At 31.8% G+C, this 24,424-nt stretch overlaps 2 protein-coding genes across 2 annotated transcripts; one reads left to right on the top strand and one right to left on the bottom strand.

The window, feature by feature from the left end:
* Window positions 1-4,905: 4,905 nt before the first annotated feature.
* LOC8283390 (GTP-binding protein At2g22870) lies at window positions 4,906-7,766 on the top strand. The gene is made up of 4 exons (XM_002525251.4): window positions 4,906-5,584; window positions 5,697-5,766; window positions 7,056-7,218; window positions 7,337-7,766. The coding sequence occupies exons 1-4, from the start codon at window positions 5,137-5,139 to the stop codon at window positions 7,544-7,546; spliced, it is 891 nt and encodes a 296-aa protein (XP_002525297.1). The 5' UTR covers window positions 4,906-5,136; the 3' UTR covers window positions 7,547-7,766.
* A 2,838-nt stretch (window positions 7,767-10,604) lies between these two features.
* Window positions 10,605-11,656, bottom strand: LOC8283389. The gene has a single exon (XM_002525250.4). The coding sequence runs from the start codon at window positions 11,586-11,588 to the stop codon at window positions 10,989-10,991; it is 600 nt and encodes a 199-aa protein (XP_002525296.1). The 5' UTR covers window positions 11,589-11,656; the 3' UTR covers window positions 10,605-10,988.
* Between the last annotated feature and the right edge of the window lie 12,768 nt (window positions 11,657-24,424).

Raw genomic sequence — 24,424 nt, 5'->3', positions numbered from 1 at the left:
GCATTAGAAAAGCTAATTAAGCTCAAACTCTTACCAATAATGCGATAAGTAAATAGTAAGAAGAATAAGGTAGCTTAACTATTTCAAATAAGGATAAGGAGTGAAAGACTGATCACAGATTATTATAGATAATTATAAATTTATGTAAGTAATTTTTATCCATATTCACCTAGTCTCTCAAAGCTATATTAAAACTTATATTGATATACTTAGCAATAATATCAACATTTCTTTATTACATTATACTCCTCACGACATTTGTAATTTACATATTTTTTTCAATTATTCAGATGATACTTTGATTTGAATGAATTAGATGATATAAATATCAAAATCAGCAACTATTTACAATACCAAATGCGCTAGAGAGAAAAATGATTTCTGCATGATATAGCAAATATTCATGAAATGAATTAAAAATATAAAAGTATAAGAGTTGTACATTAGTAGTAGTAATTTACGTTTCTATCAAATATACTTCTTTCAAGATCAAATATTTCAAAATTAAATGTTTGAGCACCTGGGGAGCAAGTTATAATAGACTTGTTCAACGAAACACAACCATAATTGTTTTCTTGAGAATGGCTGCCAAATGATTTCTTCATTAATAACTTTGTTATTCCTTTATGAACAATAATATTGAAACAAAATATCCAAGAATTGCTTCACTGCAATGAACTTTGTGTTTTGTGTTTTGGGTGTTAGCATTTTTGGACAGTCTGCCATCCGCCATAAAGCTAGTCTTTTATAAGATTACTTGTATTTGTCGTTTGTAAGTCCTCTTTATTGTATCTATGCTAAGAATGCATACTAAATTAATGATAATTGTATTGATTATGGTTATTATAAATAATAAAAATACTTTAAATCGTATAATAATAAAATTAACTCGGATAATATTGCTTAATATCATTGGTTGAGATATTTATTTTTATGTTTTCTTTACATAATAAATTTATTATAATATTTTTTCTTGACTTTGTCGAATTACGTTATTGATAAGCACCATACAATCTCAAATTATAGACATTATGCCAGGCTCTACACAGTAATATTCATTCACATAACTTACTGTTTTTGATATGATAATAGTAATGGAAGATATATTAGTTTAACCATTTTATAAAAAAAGAAAAACTATAAATTATTATTGCCTTTAACAATACTTTTTGTCTGGGCTAACAAATTTAAGTTCTCAGTTTGCATATTATTACCGGTAGAATATATTTAAATCCTCAATTTAAAATTACTTTAAATTTAAAATTATTTTATATTATGTTTAGTTGAAATCTATAAAAATTTATAAATGGATATACATTTAATTATTTAAATATTTATTTAAATATCTATAAATATATTTAATAATTATTTAATTTAAATAGATTTTAATTAGATTTAGATAGTATACAGGTATTTCTATTCGAATTTAGGATGGATTCGGATAATAAAGATAATTTTAAAATAAATTTGGATATGTGTATTTTAATCGGGTTCGGATTCGAATATCCATTCATAGTTAAACTCACGTTTCTTTCAAAATTGAAAAGGAAAGCAAAGACATCCCAAGACAAATATCTTTTCTTTCTTTAAAACTTCAAACATGGTCTTACTAATTAATGTAATTTAGCCATTAAAAAAAATCAGACGAGCAATATCAAATTGATTTATTGCAAATAAAGTATTTGAAAACGTTATTTTTATATCTAAAAATAAATAAATAATATATATAATTTTTATAAAATAATTGAGAGTTTATAATTTTTTGGTTAGATTGAGATTTATGATTTAACCATATACTAGTGATAACAATCTAATTATATAAACAGAAAATAATAAAGAGATAAAAATGCATATTTGCCCAATTAGAATTCATTAAATCATAATTTTAATATTTTTAAATTATAATTTCCTTAAATTTTTCATGTTAAATTAAGGCAACATACAATACAAATCTAATTTTTCATGTCAAGTTAATACAGCAGAAAATGCAAGTTGCATCCATTTTCTACTTAAAGAGTCAATGAGGGAGTGTTCTAGTGTGAGGATATCATCTATAACAATATTTCATATGGCGCATCATCGCCTATGATTTATACACCATATTTGAATTTTTTGGGCCAGTGGAATTGATCTAACCTGGTTAAATGTTTTGATTAGTTATAAAAGTAAAAAGGAGAAGGGCTAAATTGAATATGAATATAAAATTTGAGGGCCAATTAAATCTTATTCCAGAAAAGCTATAGTAATTATTAGTTGAGAAATATAGGGAGCTGGAATCACGGAAAGTGGGACAAGAAGAGAATATGGCAATGGTTATCACTCTTCTAAGTTCTGAGTTGTGTAAAATAAGAAGTCACTTGATGGAAGAGTGCAACAAGTACACAAAGTTATTTCTTAAATTAAATTTCTATTACTTTCTGGCAGCAGTAAACACATCTTCTTAGTTTAGGTTGCAATTACTTTATCAATTTTTTTATATAAAATTATTATTCATTATTAATTTCTTTATTATCTTACTATAATTCAATGAAATTATATCAATTTAATTTTAAAAAAATCTTAAAATTGAACCCTTTAAATGTTTGTATAATTTCTTGATTTGAAGATAAAAGCAGATTTAGTTTTATTAATTATTTCGGTACTCATGTTTATAGTATGCTTATAATTATTCATAAGTTAGACTTGATTTGATTACCCTTTCTATCTACCGTATAAAATTTTTCAAGTTTAAATACATAATTTTTATTTTAAGTTGTCTCAGTCTAAGTCTAAAAAAGTTCAATTATTCTTGAATAGATTTAGAAATATTTTTTTCTAAAAGCTTATCCAATAAGTTTTATCCGCCCTAAAAATATTATAAATGAAGATTTATATATTTTCGAAAGTTAGTCGAGATTTTATTACAATTTTAAATTTGTATATCGAGATTTACTGAACTTGAATTAAAATTTGAAACACTAAAAAAGAAAATTTCATAAACACAAAAAATAGTGCACCTTTTGTTAAAAGCACCGTATCCCAAAACTTATTTAAAAATACTTGATTTCTTTAAAATAATATCAAAAATATCTGAATTTTCAAAACAAAGCGTAAAATTTAAAAAGTAAAAAATAGTTCAACACAAATCCACTAGATTAACTAACAAATAAATAGATTGATAAAACTTTATTTTTAAAATAAAGCTAAGATCGACAACTATATTTAAAAAATAAAATAAAATATTAGTTTTAAATTTTTAAAATAAAATTGTAAACCTTACAAAATTGCTTTGTTTTTCTTTAAATTTTTGTTTGTTTTGATTGATTTCCAACCAACATTAATGTAATCGACACATTTACAAGAGTTTTGAAGATGATTAATCAATCTGAATTAATTTTAGAAAATTAAATCTAAAAAAATATAAAATGTAAACCCATAAATAATGTTGATCTGTTATACAAAAAAAAGTAAACCAAAAATCAATACTATTAAAAGACATATCTAACATAGCAGAAAAATAAATAATTTGTTGCAAAAATAAGCAAAAAAAAACAACATAATTAGAGGTAAACTGTAACATAACAAAAAATGAATACCTTGAAACAAAAATATTGATTTGTTGTAAAAATAAACAAATATAGACAAAAAAATTCAAAAAAATAACATATCGGAAGGTAAACCATAGCATGATACAAAATAAATAAAAAATGCTAATTTATTGAAAAAATAAACTAAAAATATTAAATTGTTGCAAAAATAAACTAAAAAATAACATCCTTAAAAGTAAATTATAGCATAATAAAAAATAAAATAAAAATTAAAATCTATATATTTTGAAACAAAGATGTTAACCTGTAGCAAAAGATAAATCAAACATATACAAAAAAGAAAAAAAAAAAAAACTAAACATAAAATATATATGATATACAATATGACACATCCAATTACTCCATCATTTAAAGCAAATGACATAAAAGGACACATAACATAAATGTAAAATGTCACACTAAAAATATTTAAAGAAATATCACACGTGGCAAGCATACGAAAACAAAAATAAAAATTCTCATTTTTTTTTCTCTTCTACCATTTTCTATTTTTTGATTTCTTCTCATTTATTCTTCTGTTTTTCTTCATCAATCGTACCTCTATTCCATTTTCTTCTTCAAAAAAAAAAAAATCTATTATCCATTTTGGCTTGGAAGAAGACTCATTTTACTATTTTCTTTTTCACTTAAAGAAATATCATTCGTAACTTGCATGTAAAGAAAAATATTATTTCTTCTTTTTTTTTTTGTCACACACTATCAGTCACTAGCAATTCAATTTCTTCTTCTTTCTTCTTCAATATATTTCAAGATTAATTTAGTTCTCCCTTCTACTTTTCTTCATTTGATGTTTGATTTCTATCAAATATTTTTCTCTAGCTTTTTAATTATAAAACTATTTGTTATATCTATAATTAATTTAGTTAAAAACAAATTCAAGAAATTTTTTATGATTAGGATGAGGCTATTTGAATTCAATAAAGATCATTCAAATGACTCTTGGTAAAAAAAATTGTAATCTTTTCATTAACTTTCTTGAATAATTATTTTTTAATAAAAAATTCTAATAATTAATTATCAATTTTTTTATTAATATATATTTTTTTATTTTTTTTTTATTTAGAGTTTTTTTAGAAAAATTGAAACATCTTAGAACAACATTCCATAAAAAAATAAAATAAAAAATATCATAAAAGAAAAAAAGGCCATATAAAAGAATGCTACATAAGAAGAAAAATATCTGAAAGAACTCGTATCCCGTGAAATTTTCTCAAGCTAAAATTCAATTAAATCCGGCCCAAACGCAGCCCAAGACCCAAGTCCTAAACAACTCTATTCACAACTAACCTCGTATGTCGAAGGACAAAATATGTTGCATTGAGCTCAATAATAATAATAAATAAATAAATAAATAATCTTTTTTACCAAGAGAAAAGGAAAGTGGGAAGTTGGAATCCAATCCTCCCACTCGAGCTCAGCTGGTTAAACAAATAAAATTTCACTAAAAAAAAAAAAATTTCAAAACGATGACGTTGGCTTTCAAGAAGTACAGTTGCCAATTAAGCCAATTGAAAATGCATCAGCTAAGCAAGCAAAAAGCACAGCAAAAATGCTGCTTCGAAACCGCCTAATCACTCTCTTATCGCCACCATCACTTCCTTTGCCTTTCAATAAATCTCTCTCCTTTACTATCGCTTTCCACTTCTCAGCTCAAAGCTCTCCGCACCCAAAATTCTCCGCTTCAAAAACCGCCAAACCGTCAACCGCTGACTCCGCCCGGTTCGCCAGGACCGTGCTCTTTGTCCCTCCCGGAGTCGACCCAGATGAGGTAACGGAGAATATGGTTTTACCTGGGTCGAACATTGTTGTCGGACCCTACGCGGGTCATTCACAGATTAAAGAAGTGGAGTTTGTTAAGAGTAGTAGTCGGGCTAGAGATTGCCCGAGAGAGGACCGACCGGAGTTTGCAATTCTGGGTCGGTCTAATGTTGGAAAGTCTTCACTTATTAATGCTCTTGTTAGAAAGAAAGAAGTTGCGCTTACTTCTAAAAAACCAGGTTTACTTAAAATATTTCAATCTTAAATTTTTAATTGTATATGTTTACATGTGCGGACTTATAATGGTGTGTGTGCTGTATGGGGTTTTTTTTGTCTTTCTTTTAAATGCAGGGAAGACCCAGTTGATTAATCATTTTTTGGTGAACAAAAGTTGGTATATTGTGGATTTGCCTGGTTATGGGTAAGCAAGCAGAATTTTAATGTTTCTTTGCTATGAATAATGTATACGATCTAGCATTTGAAGGCTCATAGAATATACATTGATGTCATAGTATATATGTAATCCTTTCTTTTTTTCCCTTTCGCCCATTTTTGTGTTTTTAAGTGTTAATATGCTTGAAGTTACATCCCTTGTATACAAACTTTTCGTCTTTTCAAGTGAGTATGCCTCATTAGGGTGTTTACTTGATTGAAAAAATAAACTTTGATTTTGTTATTTTTATCAGTGATTAGTTTGAGCCGTCAATTAAGGATGTGTTTAACCTTACTTAGGAAGAATAGGCATTTTAGGAGTTTGATTCTTAAGCTTTCTCTGCTACAGGAAGCCTCCATGTGACCCAAATTATGCAACCTGCACATCCGCCACCATCTAACCTCACACCCACTGCCGCCAACCCCTTAACCCCCACAAATCAGAGATGTCTTGATGGTCACATTGCAGAAGATGGGAGCACTTATAAGGCCATCTACTGACATTGTTTATCTTAAATATGTTTTCTTGAGAGTTGAGAATGAGTGGGAAAGTGTTTAAGACGTAGGATGAATGAGCCAGAGACATAGTTAAGCATTGGGTAACTTGTATGCTGTGATTTGCCGTAATGTTACTTATGTTCCTTTTTGATGATAGAAGTTGTTCTATTATAGCAGTTATCTCTAGTAAGAATTCTATTTTTCTGTTTTGTGTAGTTTATATTCATTGTTATCCTGATATGAATTAATAATTTTTCATTTACAAGTGACGTGATCTAAAACTGAAGGCCTCCTTGTTTTGCAGCTAAGCTTGTAATTTGTGTATCTGCATGTTTTTACTTCCATTTTCCAACTTGCTTGGGATTAAGGCTTAGTTGGGTTGAGTTTTTAATCCCATTTCCCCTGATAATAACTCCTAAATTATTATCCTGTATTTATATCTTTATTGGTTAAATTCACAATCTTGGAGTATGGATCTCTTGCAAAATTAATTGCTTATTATGGATTTCACTGTTACAGTGGTTAATTAATTATCTCCAAATATGATTCTGTTTCTTGTGAGCCATTTTTGCACCATTCTTTGGGAGTATAGAGAATCAGAGTGTGTATCTAATGCAGGCTGCTTTTACATTTCATATCGACTAATGTTTTAATCTAGTGGACAAATGAATGAATCAGTACATTTTAGTTGTGTCTGCTCTTTTCATTTATTTTTAAATTATAAGGCACTAATAATACATATGCAGTCTGTTTTACAGTTATAAATCTCCATGTCTGCAGATTTGCTAAAGCCCCAGCTTCTGCTCAAACGGATTGGTCTTCATTCACTAAAGGCTATTTTTTGAACAGAGAAACTCTAGTTGCTGTTCTCCTTCTCATTGATGCAAGTGTTCCCCCTCAAAAGATTGATCTAGATTGTGCTGATTGGCTTGGACGCAATAATGTGGGTTTCACTCTTATTTAATACTTTCTATGAATAACTTATATAGCAATTTACTTGGACAAGGCTAAATCCAATGGTTTCTTATGGTTTCCTACGACCTATGCACCATGCATTTCAGATACCATTGACTTTCGTTTTCACAAAGTGTGACAAAATGAAAGGGGGCAAAAGTACAAGGCCTGATGAGAACATCAGGAATTTCCAAGAGTTGATCAGACAAAATTACCAGGAACATCCCCCATGGATCATGACTAGTAGTGTCACTGGCTTGGGCAGGGATGAGCTTCTCCTACATATGTCACAGCTAAGGAACTATTGGGATCAATAAAATGTGAGTCAAAACTACCGCTTAATGAAGTTTATCTGGAAAAAGGTAGCCTAAATAGATGTTTACAGTTTTTAATTCCCAGCTCTTTCTTTTTTCTTGTTACATGTTGATTCTTCCAGAGAAAGTTATATTAAAATATATCTAGAATCAGCAACTTGTGTTTTGATGTAACATGAATTGATGTGTATATAGATGAATTACGTCTTACCCTTATTCCAAAGGTACACTTCATTTTCTCTCCATTTATTCAGTTACTATGGCTTCAATTTGTTAGAGCTATTAGTTTTGTGTGGTTAGCTTTATATCCTTCAAATGATTAGAAGTTCAAACTCCCTCATTCAAGGATTTTGAAATCCACAATGTCAAATCAATTTTATTGATTGAGTTTATTGAATCCTCATCAATTTTCAATAATTTTCCTTATCTAGAGGAGTATAATATAAATATTTGTTACTTGCCACTTGTTGCTAATCCAACTCTTGAAGTTTGACCAAGACCATTTTCTTTTCTGAATTGCATTGAACCTCTAGTTGGGTCCCTCCGGGACTGTGTCCTTCGTCAAACTTCTAAATTCCCCAAGTATGATTTTCTGCTAATGTCATTCTCGGGGGTCAAACATTGTGAAATACTTGGTACTTGCTAAGCACTTCGGCAAAGTGCTTCTTTACTTTGTGGTAAGGAAACGCTCATGCGAGATTATGCGGTTTTCGGCAGTTGGCCTGATCCAATGGTTAAAGAACACTTGCAGAATAATATGTACAGAAATTAAGTGTCAATATGCAGTAACTAGTAGAGGTTATGGATGTCACTCGTGGAAATCATAGTTTGTCTTGTGGAAATGATTGCTCCGCACATAGTTTTGTTCCAAAATCGGTGGGTGACTTGCGTTTCTCATATGTTTGAGGCTGAAATGAAAACCTTGGAGCTACATCTTGAAATGTTCAGGCTTCATTTATAAAACGAGAATTAGAATTTATTTTACTTGAAGCTTTTAGTTGATTAGATAATGAGCAAGTGGAACTCACTTTTGTGAGTAGTTTATTTTTAACAGATTTAAAAATGAGTTGAATACTTTTCTTTGAAGACATTGAGTTGTACAATTGAATACATATTTACATACACATTTGTTATAAGTTAATTAGAATATTTACTTTAAAATTTTGAACTAGTCCTGCTTTGCTTGTTTATTAAAAGAACTTTATTTTAACTTCAAATATACAAAGCTTTTAACCGTTTGGATAAGAAGCGGTTTGATTGAAATTATCATAGTATTTAGGAGGTTTTAAATTCGGATTTCTTCGTTATTTACCAATATTAAAATTTGTTACTGTATGAAATAGTAAAAAAAGTAATTATTTTTTATCACATTGCTTGCAACTTATTGGAATGCAAAACGACTCAATAGATCTCTAAAAAAACAAGAGAGAAATAAAAAAGAAAAACCTCTAACAAAAACGACCCAATAAATCTCTAAATAAATAAAAAAGGAGAAATATAAAGGAAAAACGATAGTTCTTATTTAGTATGGCAAAGCTACATGCATTTCCGGGTTTGAATGTGGAGGGTTGCGACAAGTTGTAGGATGTCGTAATGAGGGTTGTGACATGTTTAGTCGGACTAATCAATGCAAATGGTAGCTGGTAACTGATAGTTGATAATTGATGCTGATAAATTAAACTGTTTGATAAAATTTTATTAATAGTTGCTGTTAGTATGTTAAATTACTATTGAGGGTATAATTTATTGTCAGATATAATTTTTTTTATTATATTATATTCAATGATACAAATAAATAAAATAGATTATAATAATTAAAAATATTATAATTAATTTTTTTGAACTCAATTGTTTCTATAATTAAAAATATTTATAAAATTTATTTTAAAGTTAAAAATTTAAATTTAAACTCTACTAATAAAAATTTCAATTAACAAATATCATAATTATAAATATTATAATTATTTAACAATAAAAAATATTTTTAAAATAATAATTATTTATTATAAAATATAAAAATTTAATTATATGAGATCAATTTAAAATGAGTTATAATTAATAAGTTTTATCAAAGATAATATGGTCTAAATAAAAAAAAAATCAAATTAATTATCAACCGATAAAAAAAGTTTTAAAATAAAACTGATACAATAAAAAATTAATTGAGAGTAAATCAGATATTAACTGTTATTTTTTAAATATTTATCAAATGTTTTAATATAGTTGTTTGGTAAAAAAGAGTTATCCATTACGTTAAGTCTCCGAGTCAAATAGCCTCTCGTAAGGTTTAGCCGGACTTTTCAAGTACCACACGTGCCAACACCATATTCATGTCTTCTGCAAACAGTCGATAAACGAGTGGACTTTTTGTACCCGTATGTGTAAACATGAAGAATACAGATCAACTGTTGAATCAATATCTTTACAGAACTAATTGCAGAACCACTATGAAAACTTTTGGGTAATTCGGTTGAAAAGAAATCAAGAAATTTACTCCATGCATGTTTATTGCATTCCTACTTATTCAAAACTTGTTTACCCATGGTAAATACTTATTTATCAATGCTCTCATGTGTCAAAATACTCCCTGCTAATCGTCATAATATATGAAAATATATCAATGTTATCGATGCCAAATTCCTACTTTTGTCAAGACAATTTGTTCATAGTTGAATGGAATTTTTCTTGAAAAAACAAAACAAAAGTATTCAGACCTCATTTGTAGCATTGGTTGAATGGTCTACTATAGGCCGTTATACGGATTATAAATGCGGCTTCGGAAAACCTGAAGTCTCTTTTTCAGTATTTGCTTACCTTAGCTCATCTAACAGTAGACAAAATGCCTGTTTAAGAAGCGAGAAATTATTATCTAAATTTAGTATATATATTATAATAAATAAAAATTTATATAAAAATTTTATATTTTAATATTAAATAATTAATATATATTTTATATTTAAAATTAATAAATATATTATTTTGGTAAATAGTACGAGTTCAAATCCTAAGTAACTAAAAGGACAAAAAATGAAAATTCCACATTCACACTCGTGCATCCAGATTGCAGAGAAACGGGCAATTTATTTTCTTTACATTCATCTTCTTCACCAGCAATTTCATGCAATAATCTATAGGCTCTACATGTCAAGCCAAAAGCATTGCTGGTGCATTATACATTTCTTTTTTCCTAATGCAGTACTAAAGGGGAGAAACAAAACCTGAAAAATGAGAATTCCTAGATGCTAATACTTTTTATACGTTACTTCACATTCGTAAGCTAGCTAGTTTATAGCTGTGATCTACAGCTGTTATGCGTCTTTCTTCATCCCTTGCAAGCTTGAGCAAAGAGGAAATAGAGCTCCTTCAACATATATATATATATATATATATATATATATATAGTAGCTGGTGCAAGAACGTTTGGATGTTGAAAGTTATGGAAGAACTAAAGGACTGTGCTTTGCTCCAAACTTGAAAGTGTTCCTGGACTGAGAAGAGGAAAAGAACACCAATTGTGAGTGGATGGAGACAGAAGATTAAATTCGAGACAACTCGAAGCCATCACACTGTCTGAAACCTTCCTTGGTTTTGAATCAGGTAATGTATCAGACATCAACTCCTGATACAAAGCAGAAAATGGGGTATTCACGGGGGAAGGAAGGAGCTCCAGTGGTGCTGCTGATACTGTCGCAAACTCTCTGCTAAATAATGCAGGTTTTTTATCAAGATCAAGTGGAGGAGGCGCCACTCGTTGGAGCCGCTGCTGCTGGTTGTTCCCCTGGGACTCTGACGGGTCAGGTGCCCCAGTAAGCTTTTGAACAAGGTCCCTGAAGTTTATAGGGTCTACTTTATATACTCTTGGTGGAGTCGGTGGCAATGGTGCTATCGGTTTCTTCCATGGCTTCACCTGGTAAGGCTTACGAACCGAATGGAGTGATGAATGGAAGGATTGTGATGCTTTTAGACTGTTCCCCTCTTGTGGGTATTTCGATAGGTACATTGGAGAAGATGAAGAAGAAGAAGAGGCAGTTGAATAAGTTTCCATTAATAAGGTAGCTAGGTGTTTTCCTTTTTCTTCGCCTCTTTTGGGAAAATGGGGAATGAGAAATGATCCAGCAGATAAGTTTATATATAAGATAAATGTGAAGATAATAGGACAAAAAGAAGGCAACGACCGAGCAATGAAGTTGTTAAGAAGGGAAAACAGAAATTCAAAACTTATGTTTGCTATCCGCGGACGGATGGACGTGATAGCTTACATATTCAATTATCAATAATTATAAATTGGTCTGATGGCTGAATTTTTGACTATTTTCTTTCATGTATTAAATTATTTATTTTATTTTTATATTAACTGCATATAATTCAATTGATATTATGGTCGTCTCTACAATTATAATATAATTTAATCTCTAACTAAGTAAATCAAAACATAATTTTTCTTATAATGTTTGTCTTTTGTTTCCAGTGGGTATTTGTTTGTTTTCTCATATAGGCTAGTCATGGCATTAATAGTGCTCAATTAGAAACATATTTGGATAGGCTATATTAGTTTTTTTAATTTCATTTTCTTAATAAATTAATAAAAATATAATACTCATAAATAAAGATGTACTCTTTGAGTATAGTTAATTACCAATGTGTTTAGACTAATACTTAGAGCTGAAGTCCTTAAAGTGGTGAGATTATGAATTCAATTCGATCCAATTAAAAATAATACATACATCTCCATAGCTCAATTTAACATATATATGATCCAAATTGAACAGAGATTTTCTAGAAAGGATATACTGTGACATAATATTAATATTAATTACAGTCAATAAAATAAATGCAGAAGCAATTATCGAACTAAACCTATTATTGATTTAAATATATGGCAGAATATTTTAATGGGGACATAAAAAGTGATTAAATAGCCAGCCATGGAAGAACAGATGCCAACTGAAAAGACAGACCAGCCGCCTTCTTTGGACTCTTTTATAAATCTCTTAAACGTCCCACGTGGCCCTTATTTTGAATCTCTGACCAAAAACAACTGCTCAACAATATCCACCTATAACTTTGCTGAATATTATCGCAGATAAAATAAAAGAAAAACAAAAACAAAAACAATTTTAAAAGCTCATCAGTCCCGATCACTCACTGTCTAGTAGCATATGATAAGATCCATTATAAAAATTCATTAAGTTTAGTTCTTTTGTGGAAGGCAGCTATGATACATTGAACTCGTTTATCTTTGTTTTCCTTTTGTTTGTTAGTGTTTTGAATTAACTACTCAAATCTTCTCTGCAATCATCTGATATAATTTGTGCAGTAACCCTGTCAATTACTAGCTAGTGGGTCTTCAAGCAGCCTCGCCAAATTTAATATGTAAATGAAATATGTGCCGTTGCTTCTTAATTCTTGGAGGTTTTCAAGCAATTTTTGTATATTTTTATATTATGAGATAAAGCACTTAGTCATTTCCAACTACTAATTAATCCAGTTACTCAAGACATATTATTACTATTTATTTTCTGAACTTTGCAGTTGTTTATTTATAAACTTCTTTCTGATCCAACCCTTTAAAGATAGATATGTGAAGGTGGTGTTTTCTGGGTGCAAGCATATATTATAATGCCCAGGCTAACAATCCTTAACTACTGATTAGTGCTAAGAATGCTAAAGAAGTGGAATAATCAGAAAAATATTGTCTGAGTTGATACTAATAGATCTCTCATGAATCATTCCTGAAACAAATAATAGATTAGAGCTCATGTTATCATGGTTTTATCTTTCACCCTCATTTGAATGGTTTCTTGCTCTTCCCTTAGAATTGGAGAAAGAAGAAAATAAGAAAAAAAGACAGTAACTTAGGAAGTTTCTAAAATTTCTAACTAATAAATAATGATCGGATACCCTTCACTATATTTAAATGATAAAAACTTGGTCGTTTCCTGCAAGTTGCGGCCATCCAAAATCTTCGAAGAATCTTGTAAAAATGATTAATTATTCATTAGGCACTCTCGTCAAAAGTGCCTATTTAATTAGCTGTCCGAAGTTAATTAAATATTGTAGTTTGATTAGCTGACCATGCTCATTTTTCTCATTCACAACCATGATTTTAGAATTTTCAATCAACTTTTTAGAATTTTAGAACAGTATTAAGATTTACTATATAGAAATTTATGTAATTGTGAGATAATTGAATTGAAGATTTACTTAAAAGAATGATATGATTTTAGAAAATTTCTGAATTACTATAAAAATTGATGATGTTTATTTTTTGATTTCATTTCAGCTTTATACTAAAAGCATGCAACTTAAATAAGAGAATATTATATTCAGATATTTGATGCAATTGATAACTGTTTCTTACTGAACAACTATATTAAAAGCTTCTAATAAAAATTTAAAAAATGGCAGCTCATAGCTGATTTAATTTTTTTATTTATTTAAATATGATTATTTTTATTAAAAATTATTAATAATAATTTATTTTAAGCCGATCTATATAATTAAACTTTTATATTTTATATAAATAATATTATTTTAAAATTATTCCTAATAATTAAATAATTATAATATTTATAATTATAGTAATTAAAATTAAAAAAAATTATTAGTATAATCTAAATTTAAATTTCTATTTTTAAAATAACTTTTATAGATTTTTTTAATAATAAATACAACTAAGATAATAAAAATCAACTATGATATTTTTAATTATTATAAATTATTTTTATTAATTTGTGTCATTGAATATAATGCAATAAAATAAATATATTTAACGATAAATTATACTTTTCAATGATCATTTATCATATTATCAACAACCACTAATAAAATTTTACCAAACGGTTTAATTTATCAGTCATCGGCTACCAACTATTAGTTACCAATTACTAGCTGCATTGATCAATCAAACCAAATATGTCCTAAATATTATAAACATTAGTCGAGATTATCATTATGAAGCTACTTTTGAAATATTTTATTAAAAAAATATTGAATTACAAATTAAGTCTTATCAATATGACGATATTTTCTAAGCATGTGAAGCTGTCGGCCACTCCTATTACTTTAAGTGAATTATTGTATATTGTCCTATTAGGCATGTGAGTGAATGATGAGTCGTCCTTATTGTCTTGTAAGTGGAGTGTATTATTAGGCATTTGAGTGTATTATTGTCCTATTAGGTATGTGAGTAGAGTGAATTATTGTATATTGTCCTATTAGGTATGTGAGTGGAGTGAATTATTGTATATTGTCCTATTAGGCATGTGAGTGAAGGATGAGTCGTCCTTATTGTCTTGTAAGTGGAGGATGAGTGGGATTCCCACTTAGCCTCCTTTTGTATTCTTGTTGAGACTCTCCTTCCTATATAAGGAGAAGTCATTTTGAATAAAAGGCAGGCAAGTTTCCATTAAGCAATTTCTTACTCTCTCATGGCCTTCTAAACTCTTCCCCTCTCTTCTTCTCGATCCAATGGCAATGAACTAATAGTTGCTACGATCTATTTCTGGTATGATCCAAAAGGGCTAACTCGGCTATCGAAATCCAAAAGAGCAGAAAGACCCCCCATGGAGAGGTGCCTCTTTGTGGTCTTAGCTTGAGGATATTCACATGCCTTGAGTTTACAGCATGAGGACTATACCATGAACAGCTCTCGGCTCCCTTTGGTATGGTATAGTCCTCATGCTGTAAACTCAAGGCATGTGAATATCCTCAAGCTAAGACCACAAAGAGGCACGTCGCCATGGGGGTCTTTCTGCTCTTTTGGATTTCGATAGCCGAGTTAGCCCTTTTGGATCATACCAGAAACAAATCGTAGCAACTATTAGTTCATTGCCATTGGATCGAGGAGAAAAGAGGAGAAGAGTTTAGAAGGCCATTGCTTAATGGAAACTTGCCTGCCTTTTATTCAAAATGACTTCTCCTTATATAGGGAGGAGAGTCTCAACAAGAATACAAAAGGAGGCTAAGTGGGAATCCCACTCATCCTCCACTTACAAGACAATAAGGACGACTCATCATTCACTCACGCCTAGACAATATACAATAATTCACCCACAGGACAATATACAATAATTCACTCTACACAAATTCCTAATAATACACTCCACTTACAAGACAATAAGGACGACTCATCATTCACTCTCATGCCTAATAGGACAATACACAATAATTCACTTAAAGTAATACCGCTTAGAAAATATCGTCATATTGATCATCATCCATTGGCTGGGAGTCTTGCATGAGAGCTTCTTGTTGTGCTCTGGTTAAGGTAGGGTCATCCAGTGGGGTCGGAAGATCAGAGAAACAAAAATGTTCGATGGATTGTCCAGTTGATTGATGTCCATTGAATGTGCATACTAATGGTGTTGAGACATTAGTCATCCTTGATTCATTTCTGTATTGCAGGGCCTGTTTTAGGTCTTCTGTGATTGCTGGTGAAGCAAGATGTAGAGGACTATTAAGTGTTCTCCAATGGTAATAGATATTCTGGGTTGCATATGTGTTTTCTGTCAGTCTGAGATAGGGCCTGTGTAATATGAAAATAGCATGGTATTCCGAAGCTTTAGAAATGTTGTTTGAGAATAACCGATGCTCATGGATAAGTTTAAGGAGATCTCCTGTCCATTGATATGGAGTTTTGAACCAGGTAAGGAATCTCCATGGATATGACCCCGAGTTTGCTTCATTGTTGAAGAAGTGTAAAAGATTCATAATGTGCACTTCTATAGCATGATGACAGACTGTAGATAGGCACCATAGGAACCATAACTCACTTTCATGCTTTGGATGTTCAAGAGATAAGTGATAAATCAGACACCAAGGGTAGTATGGAAAGAAGAAGTTGGGTTGTATTGGGAGTGAGAAGGTTTGTTGAAAAGTTGCCAAATAATGGAACATCATATTCCGGGCAAAGTCAGTGACTTGTTTGGTTGTGAGGTTGTTGGGAAGATCTGGTGGTGAAGGAGGTTGCAGGTTGGTTCTGGAAGATGAAGAAGCCATAAAAATTATGGGAAGATTTATGGTAGAGGTGAGAAGGACTATAGGCTGATTCTGAGGTTTGGAAAGTCTGGATAAGAAATCCGGGATTAGGTTTCTTATCCCTTTTATATGCTCAACCTTAAAATCATACCTGCTGAACCATGACTTTAATCGCAGTAGTTGGGGCTCAGGCAAGGTCTTCTGGTTGGATTCAAGAATCTTTGAGAAGGAGAAGTTGTCCATCCGAACCAGGAAGTGTTGTCCAATCAAGAAGAATTCAAACTTTTTTATCCCATACTTGACTGCCAAAATTTCCTTGTAGGTCGTGTGATAATATTTTTCTGAAGAGGAAAACTGACCCGATACATATCCACATAATTGTTCCTTGTCGTGGAGCTTTTCTAGGAGGATGGCCCCCCATGCATAATCAGATGCATATGTTTGGAGAATAAGTTCTCCTATTGACGAGATTGTGAGAGGTGGCGGATTGTGAGCCAGCTCTTTTAGTTTTTTGACAGCTGTTGTTTGTTCCACTCCCCATGGAGGAGGGTTCTTCTTGAGCATCTTTGAGAGGTGGCACGTGTAACTAGACAGGTATGGAATGGCCTCTCGAACATAGTTTAGGATTCCAAGGAACTGTTGAATTTGTTTCACTGATAAATTTTCTTCTGGAAAATCATCAAGTTCCTTTGTCAGGTGGGGACCATATGTGTACTGGCCATTCTTGAAATGCATACCGAGAAATTCGATTTCTCGTTGGCCAATAGTGCTCTTCTTTTTTGACAACATAATGCTATATTTCTGGATTATGGCAAGGAATTGTTGTAACAGTTGGTGGTGGTCCTCTGCTGTTTCTGAGAATAGTAGGATGTCGTCGATATAGATAAAAAAAGAGTAAAGGATAGGCCCAAAAATCTCAATCATGGTCTTCTGGAATTGAGATGGGGCCGTCTTGAGCCCAAAGGGCATAACAGTCCACTGGTATTGGGCATTAGGGATACAAAATGTAGTCTTGTATCTCTCTGTGGGCCGGATACCGAGTTGCCAAAAGCCCGCCTTTAGGTCAAATTTGGAATAGTATTGGGCTTTTTGGATATGGACTTTGAGATTTGAGATCCGAGGAAGAGGAAATTTATTGTCTTGAAGGAAATAGTTTAAGGGCTTGTAGTCTATGACAAGCCTCTTTTTTCCCTGAATCCTTTCAGACATTTTTTCCACATAAAAGGCTTGGCAAGCCCATTATGAAGTAGTGGGTTCAATTAGGCCTTGCTGTAACAGTGTCAAGCATTCAGATTGGGCAAGGGCTAGATCTGTGGGCGACATTCCCATGTGTGTGGCTTTAGTAGGGTTAATGTCTTCATTAAGTTTGAAGGGAAGACTGATATAGAATTGTGGATTTTTCCACAGAGGAAGATGGTGTTGAAAATGTGAATGAGATTCTGGACAGAACTGAAGGAATTTTTCTGTGTATGGTAGGAATGGTGGAATTGTATCTGTCACAGAAAATAGATTTGAAGTTTTAGTGTATGGCCGAAACTGTCTCTTGAACTTTATGCCAGTTGGAAGAATTTGGAGCTTTTGAGCTTGATGATAAACATCAAACCCTATCAGGATATCCTTATTTGGAAGATCCGAACCAATGATGTGCGTCCATACAACGCAATCAGGAAAGAACTGTATTTCGATCTTCTGTCTTGTGATCAGAGTGGTTTTGAAAGTTTGACCATTGGCTGCCCTAAAGAACTGATCATGGGGCTTCCAATACTCTGATGGAAGAACCATTGGGTTCATCATGCTTCTTTGTGCTCCAGTGTCAAAGAAAACTATTACTGGTACAGGCTTGGAGTATTTTGAAGGTAGGATCTGTATTGGAATATATGGAACTGGAGGGGGTTTATTAGTAAATTGAAGAGTTTCAGGAGGTGGAGAAGAAACAAAGAAAGAAGACAGTAGGGCTGGAGAGAGAGGATATTGTATTACATCTTCCAGAATATTTTTCTGACTTTCTTCATACAGATCAATCATTAAGATTGGTATCTCACTATCGTCTGAGTCTGAAGAAGATTCTTGTGAGGACTCTGTGGAGTCTGAGAACTCTATTTCTAATCCAAATAAGCTTTCTGGGATAAGATCCTCTTGCTCTGAAAGTAGAGATTCTATCTCTGCTTCAAAAGAGTCTGAAAAAGATAAAGACATGCTGACTTGTTGAATCATCTTTGCTGACTTTTCTGGATTCCTAGGACAATTTTTTGCATAGTGTCCCTTTCTTTTGCAGATGAAACATCTGTCAGACTTGTACCCTTGATTCCGTTTCTTACGGAAGTATTTGAATCTCTTTGGGTTCTTTTTCCTAAACTCCTTGTTGCTGCGCGTGTATTTCTGGAAATGATGTCCAGACTTCTTATGATTTGAACAGACGCAGTTGGCGGCTTTGCACTTAATCTTGAGTTGGTTCTTATTGCAAGCCTTCTGGACTATCAAGTCCCTTTGAGATAACCTTTTAAATAACTCTTGTTGATCACACAGTCTCTTAATGGAAGAGAGTGTGAATTGCCAGATTTCGCCAAGTGTAATAGAGGTGACTGGTCTCTTTGTTGCCGCAATCATATTGTTGACCTCAGGTTGTATTTCATCTGGCAGAGAGGGGATGAAGGTATACTTTAGTGTATCGTCACCATCATGTCCTCCAATAACATAGTAGAGTTTGGACATAGCCGAATAGTGTTTTTCCAGATCCTTCATTTTTAATGAACAACATTTTCGATCAAAGAACTCTTGTTTCTGCTGTCTTATGACAAGGTCATAACTCCCAAGGAACTGGTTATGGAGGATTGTTACTGCTGCCGATGGAGTTGGCAGTGCGACAAATTGAAGTCTGGTGTACTCAGGCTGAGACTGAAACCAATCTCTTAAGCTTCCGGTAAATCTTGTGACAAATTCGGTAAGGACCCTTTTGAGTGTGGCCCCTTCAAGGGTCATCTAAAGATCAATCCATGCCAAGAATTCGGAAAGCTTGTCCTTCCATTTCGATGGGGGTAAGTCATCAAAAGTGAACCAAGGTCCCGTGCTAGCTGGTTTTGACCTTGGGTTTGGAGCTCCAGTGGAAGCAAAGAATAACTGTGCATCCTCATCCTTGGGTTCCACTATTTCTGGACTGAGATCAGTAGCAGAAGTATTCATGAGAATCTCAGTGATGTCCGTCATTTCTGAAATATTTGAAGAGGATTCTGAATCATACAGACTGATGAGGGATTATTCTGGAAGTTTGTCTTTAGAGGCTAGAGGAGGAGATGTTTTCTTTTGCTGGGTTTTTGAGTTTTTTGGGTAAAGGTGAGAGAAGGTGCCAAAGGGCTGATAAAGGATTTCTTGTGGTTGTTCTGGTTGTGAAAGAAAAGGAAATGAAGAATAGTACGAAGGGGCAATAGCAAATGATGTGGAGGCTGCTGAAGTAAAGGATGGAATTATGGTAGACTAGTCTTTCCGAAGATCATGCTCAATTTTATCTATTTGTTTCTTCAGCCGTGTGATCTCCTTTTCCTTTTGCATGAAGGCGGAAGTAATGGGCTGAGGTATCCGAAGCTCTCTATCCAGAGCCTGATACTTTGCAGTGAGCGATGAATGGAGCTGAAGTACTTCTTGTGAGAAAGTATCCAACTTATAATCCAGTTTTTGAGCCAGGTGTAAAGCTTGGTCCAATTTCCCATCTATCTTTTTTAGATAAGTATTCTGGACGATCGAGTTGGAGGTTTACCAGTTTAGCACCTCTTCTAGAGGTGTCAGAGGCTCTATAGATCCAGAGGGAGAAATCCTTGAAGGAAGGATTTCTGATCTCTTGTTCTCCGTTTTCCCTAAAGGAGGGAAATCCTCTGGCTGGAACATGTAGCATCCTTGAATTAATGGTTGTACCACTGGTAGATCTAGCTGGATCTCCTTTCTGCAGGTTGCAGAAGGGGCTTTCCCAAATTCGAGATCGAGTTGGGCCAATAGTACCTTAAATTCATCGAAAGAGATATCAAGGACTGTTTTTCCTTCTTTTGCAAGGAGTTCGATAGCCTCATCAAATATTGGAAGTGGTGTCTTGCTTTTCTGTTGTTTCTAGGAATCATCCGGATCCCGGTCATCCGGCTTCGATCTTATTTCTGAACATGGAGTGTCCGGTGACATATTTCGAGGATTCTTCTTTGGATGCCGAAAGCAAGGTTCAGCATAGTCTAAGTCATCATCACAAGTGCATCCCAGGCGACACATCTCTGGGGCAACATCCCAGACAAAGTGTCCTTTGACCTGGGTGGCATAGATCTGGTGTCCAGAGGACTGGAATGAATGAATATGGATCTTTTCTCTTGGCCTTGATATTGGTTGTATCATGGATGCTTGAAAGATGGATGGAGCTGAAGAAGTTTCTCCAGTCTTTGTGAAGATCGTTTTAACAGTCTCGTCTCTTTGTTGGATAAAAAGAGGGTTTGTAGCTTGAACAGGCTTATTTTGGGATGCCTGAAGCTTCTCATAGTTAGTGACCCATTCTGTTGGGATTAGCTTTTGTAGATCTTCTTTTTCCAGTTGCCTGGGAGCTTGGACAATAGTAGGGATCTGGCCAGAGTCGGCATAATGAACAACGCATCAGAGGAGGCTTGAAAACCTGGGATCTGTAGATTCAATGCATGATCCTGTAGTTTATAGACTATTTGATGGTGTAGGGTTGCAGAGAGGGCGTTATCGACTTGATTCGCTCCTGTTATCTGGAATTGAACTTTTAGTGTAGTGGAAAGATAAGGATCATTGAGGGATAGATTGAAATTAGGGAAGAAGGTCAAGACAACACTTCCTGTGTTGAGTGTTGTGACGATCATTCCGATCACTGCATGCTCATACTTGAGTTATCTTGTGTCCAGTAGCGACATACGGGCTGTGACCGGTAGACCAATCCTTCCATGATAGGATAGGACTAATCTAACTGCTCCAAAATGGAGGTGTGTATAGCCCTGTTTTCTCCATTGTTCTATGAAGAAGGTTGGGATTTCGAGAGTAACGTACTACTCCTGTGTAGTAGCAGTGAGAGAACATTGAGAAAGGGAAGAAGATTGGACATATTCCTTTACAGAAAGGGGTTGTTTATGGATAATCTGGTTAAAGGTTTTTCTGACAAAGTTTTATTTTTTAAAGATATTGTATGGGTTCATAATAGGTACAAGGGTGTTTTCTATTTGAACATTCTCAGGTATATGAGAAATTTCTACAAGATGGTCTATCTTGTTGGATACGGTTTTCTTACATGAAGGAGAGAGTTGCAATGTTGAAGTGTGGGTAGTGATTTCTGAAGTCATTGTGGTTGGGTTTCTCTTCTCTGTCACCAAAGGCTCTGATACCAAAGGGAGCCGAGAGCTGTTCATGGTATAGTCCTCATGCTGTAAACTCAAGGCATGTGAATATCCTCAAGCTAAGACCACAAAGAGGCAATTTTATCTAATTGTTTTAAAAATTTTAAAATAAATATTCATTTTTAAAATTACTTTCGAAACTACTTTCTAATGACAATTTTTGAATTTTATAATAAAAAAATGATATAAAAAGTCGATTGTGCTTACTAAAATAATAATAATTATAGATCAGTAAAAATAGTTTAGACTTAATAATTTGATAATTAAAAATGTCATATATGTGCATTTTCCATATATTTTACATCTAAATGTAATAAATTTTCTATTAACTTGCTAACTTTTATATTAATAAGAAGAATTGGCTTACCACGTCATTTTTCTCATTATAATATTTCAAAATTTATTATCAAAAGATATTTTTGAAAATAAATTGAAGCATAGATATTTATTTAAAAATTTTAAAATAATTTGATTAAATTGTTAAGAAGTGTAAAGTTCATAATTTATTTAGTAATAAAGTCAAAAAAAGAAAAAGAATTTTAGACTTCAAGAAATTTAAGTACAGTAAAACCTCTCTATAGTCATTCATTTGAGACCAAATAAAATTTATGACTATGAATAGATTATAACTTAATACAAGTTTAGTACTAAATATATTTTTTTGAACTTAATTCTTAATCTTATTGGTGAAATAATAGAAATCAGAGATAAGATAAGTAATTATTTTGTCATATTATATAAATAAGATTAATAAGACAAAATAATCTACAATAAAACAAAACATACTATATTCTTTTTTTAAAGTTATATATATAAATATTACTATATATAGAAATATTTTTTTTTAAACGAAATTTAAAGAAAAATTATAAAATATTATAATAGAAAATTTATTTCTGCTTATTACTTGTCCAAATTGAAATTATAATTTTTTATTATTATACAAGATTATTGATATATAGAGTATATTATATAAAAGTTTTAGTGTACTAAATTATAAGTTCTTTGCACGATGAAAATATATTAAAATGATGCAAAATGTCACATGTCTTTTAGAATATTCCCTTGCAACCATGCATGATGAACTGACGATGGAAAATAAATCCGTTTGCAATTTCAGTAACGTCCTGCACGAGCCAAACATGGAACACGTGCGTAAACAAGTTTATGTTCCAAGTTTCCATGAGCCAACCATATGCTACAAGTATAGACGCATATAGTTTTCTTCAGGACAATCTTTCCACGTGTTCTCTCGAGTTTGATGGCTTAATTTACGGTTTAAGAGTCTTACACGTGTAGTTATATAAATCGTGTTTGAATTGTATTTTTTGAGTTTTTAAAATCCATTATTATTATTTGTTTAGATTCAAACGAGACAATGATGAATTAATACTTTATGAAAATGTAAAAACTAAAATTTCGAATAAGCTGAAAATTATATCTCATCCAAGGAAGATAGTAACAATGCAGAAGGAAATATGAAGATTAGCAAATTGAATTGAAACAAAAGAATTGCTTTAAATTTGACAATGTTTTAATTTTTGAATTTGCAACTATTATCCTATCCCTCTGTTAGTTAGTTAATTAATTAAAAAATATTTTATTTAATTACTTAATGAGTTGAGCTGGTTAATGGGCTGGGCCTAATTTTATTTTAGGGCTCAATAAAGTTTTATTTATATTTATATTTTCTTTTAAAAAGAAATTCATAATATGTGTTATGAAAACTTTTAGTTCAAAACCCCCCACAAATTGACCATTCCTTTTAATCTTGGTATATAAATTTAAGACCAAATTGCCAATCAATTTCTAAATTTTACATTTTAAATAATTTTATCTAATTGTTTCATAATTTTAAAATAAATATCTATACTTTTGTTTGTTTTCAAAAACACTTTTCAATGGTAATCTTTCAAATATCACGATAATAAAAATGACGTGTCAAGTGAATTATACTTACTAAAAGAATAATAATTATAAATTAATAAAAAAAATTATCCTAAATTTAATAATATAACCAATACTTTTTCAATTATGTCTCAAACTGGTTATGTCAATTACATGAATAGTATTCTTCCACTGACGAGGATACAATTCCATATCAATGGATTATAATTGAGCTTCATTATTTCATAATCGAGTCCATGTTTAATCAAGTTAGACATCAAGAAGGCAGTATGGTAATCTCGTTTATCCATTGGCAAGCAAGGGGATCGTCACTCAAAGTATATGTGTTTGGATATGAAATACATATGTTTTGAAAAATAAAACATTAGAGACATTAGCTTCTCTAAATTATATTAATTAACAGAGAGAGAGACATAAGAGGGTACAATGCTTTGCTTTTAGGTTATGAACTGGACCAAAAGGGGTGAACATTTTTTTTCTTTCTGGCATCGTACTTTCCAAATCGGTGTACACTTGTTGTCTCATCTTAATTTCTCTTCTTCTTCTTTTTCTTTTCTTTTCTCTGAATAATAATTTATTATGTCTCATCTTACAAGTCGTGTCAATGAATCATGTC

This window comes from Ricinus communis, chromosome 7 (assembly GCF_019578655.1).
Source record: "Ricinus communis isolate WT05 ecotype wild-type chromosome 7, ASM1957865v1, whole genome shotgun sequence".
In the NCBI taxonomy this organism is placed as follows: Eukaryota; Viridiplantae; Streptophyta; class Magnoliopsida; order Malpighiales; family Euphorbiaceae; genus Ricinus; species Ricinus communis.
This window is presented reverse-complemented; position numbering and strand designations above follow the sequence as displayed.

Coding starts and splice junctions, on each gene's coding strand:
- LOC8283390 (XM_002525251.4), top strand. CDS start 5,137: ATGCTGCTTCGAAACCGCCTAATCACTCTCTTATCGCCACCATCACTT. Junction 5,585..5,696: donor GCTTACTTCTAAAAAACCAG/GTTTACTTAAAA, acceptor TTTTAAATGCAG/GGAAGACCCAGTTGATTAAT. Junction 7,219..7,336: donor ATTGGCTTGGACGCAATAAT/GTGGGTTTCACT, acceptor CATGCATTTCAG/ATACCATTGACTTTCGTTTT.
- LOC8283389 (XM_002525250.4), bottom strand. CDS start 11,588: ATGGAAACTTATTCAACTGCCTCTTCTTCTTCTTCATCTTCTCCAATG.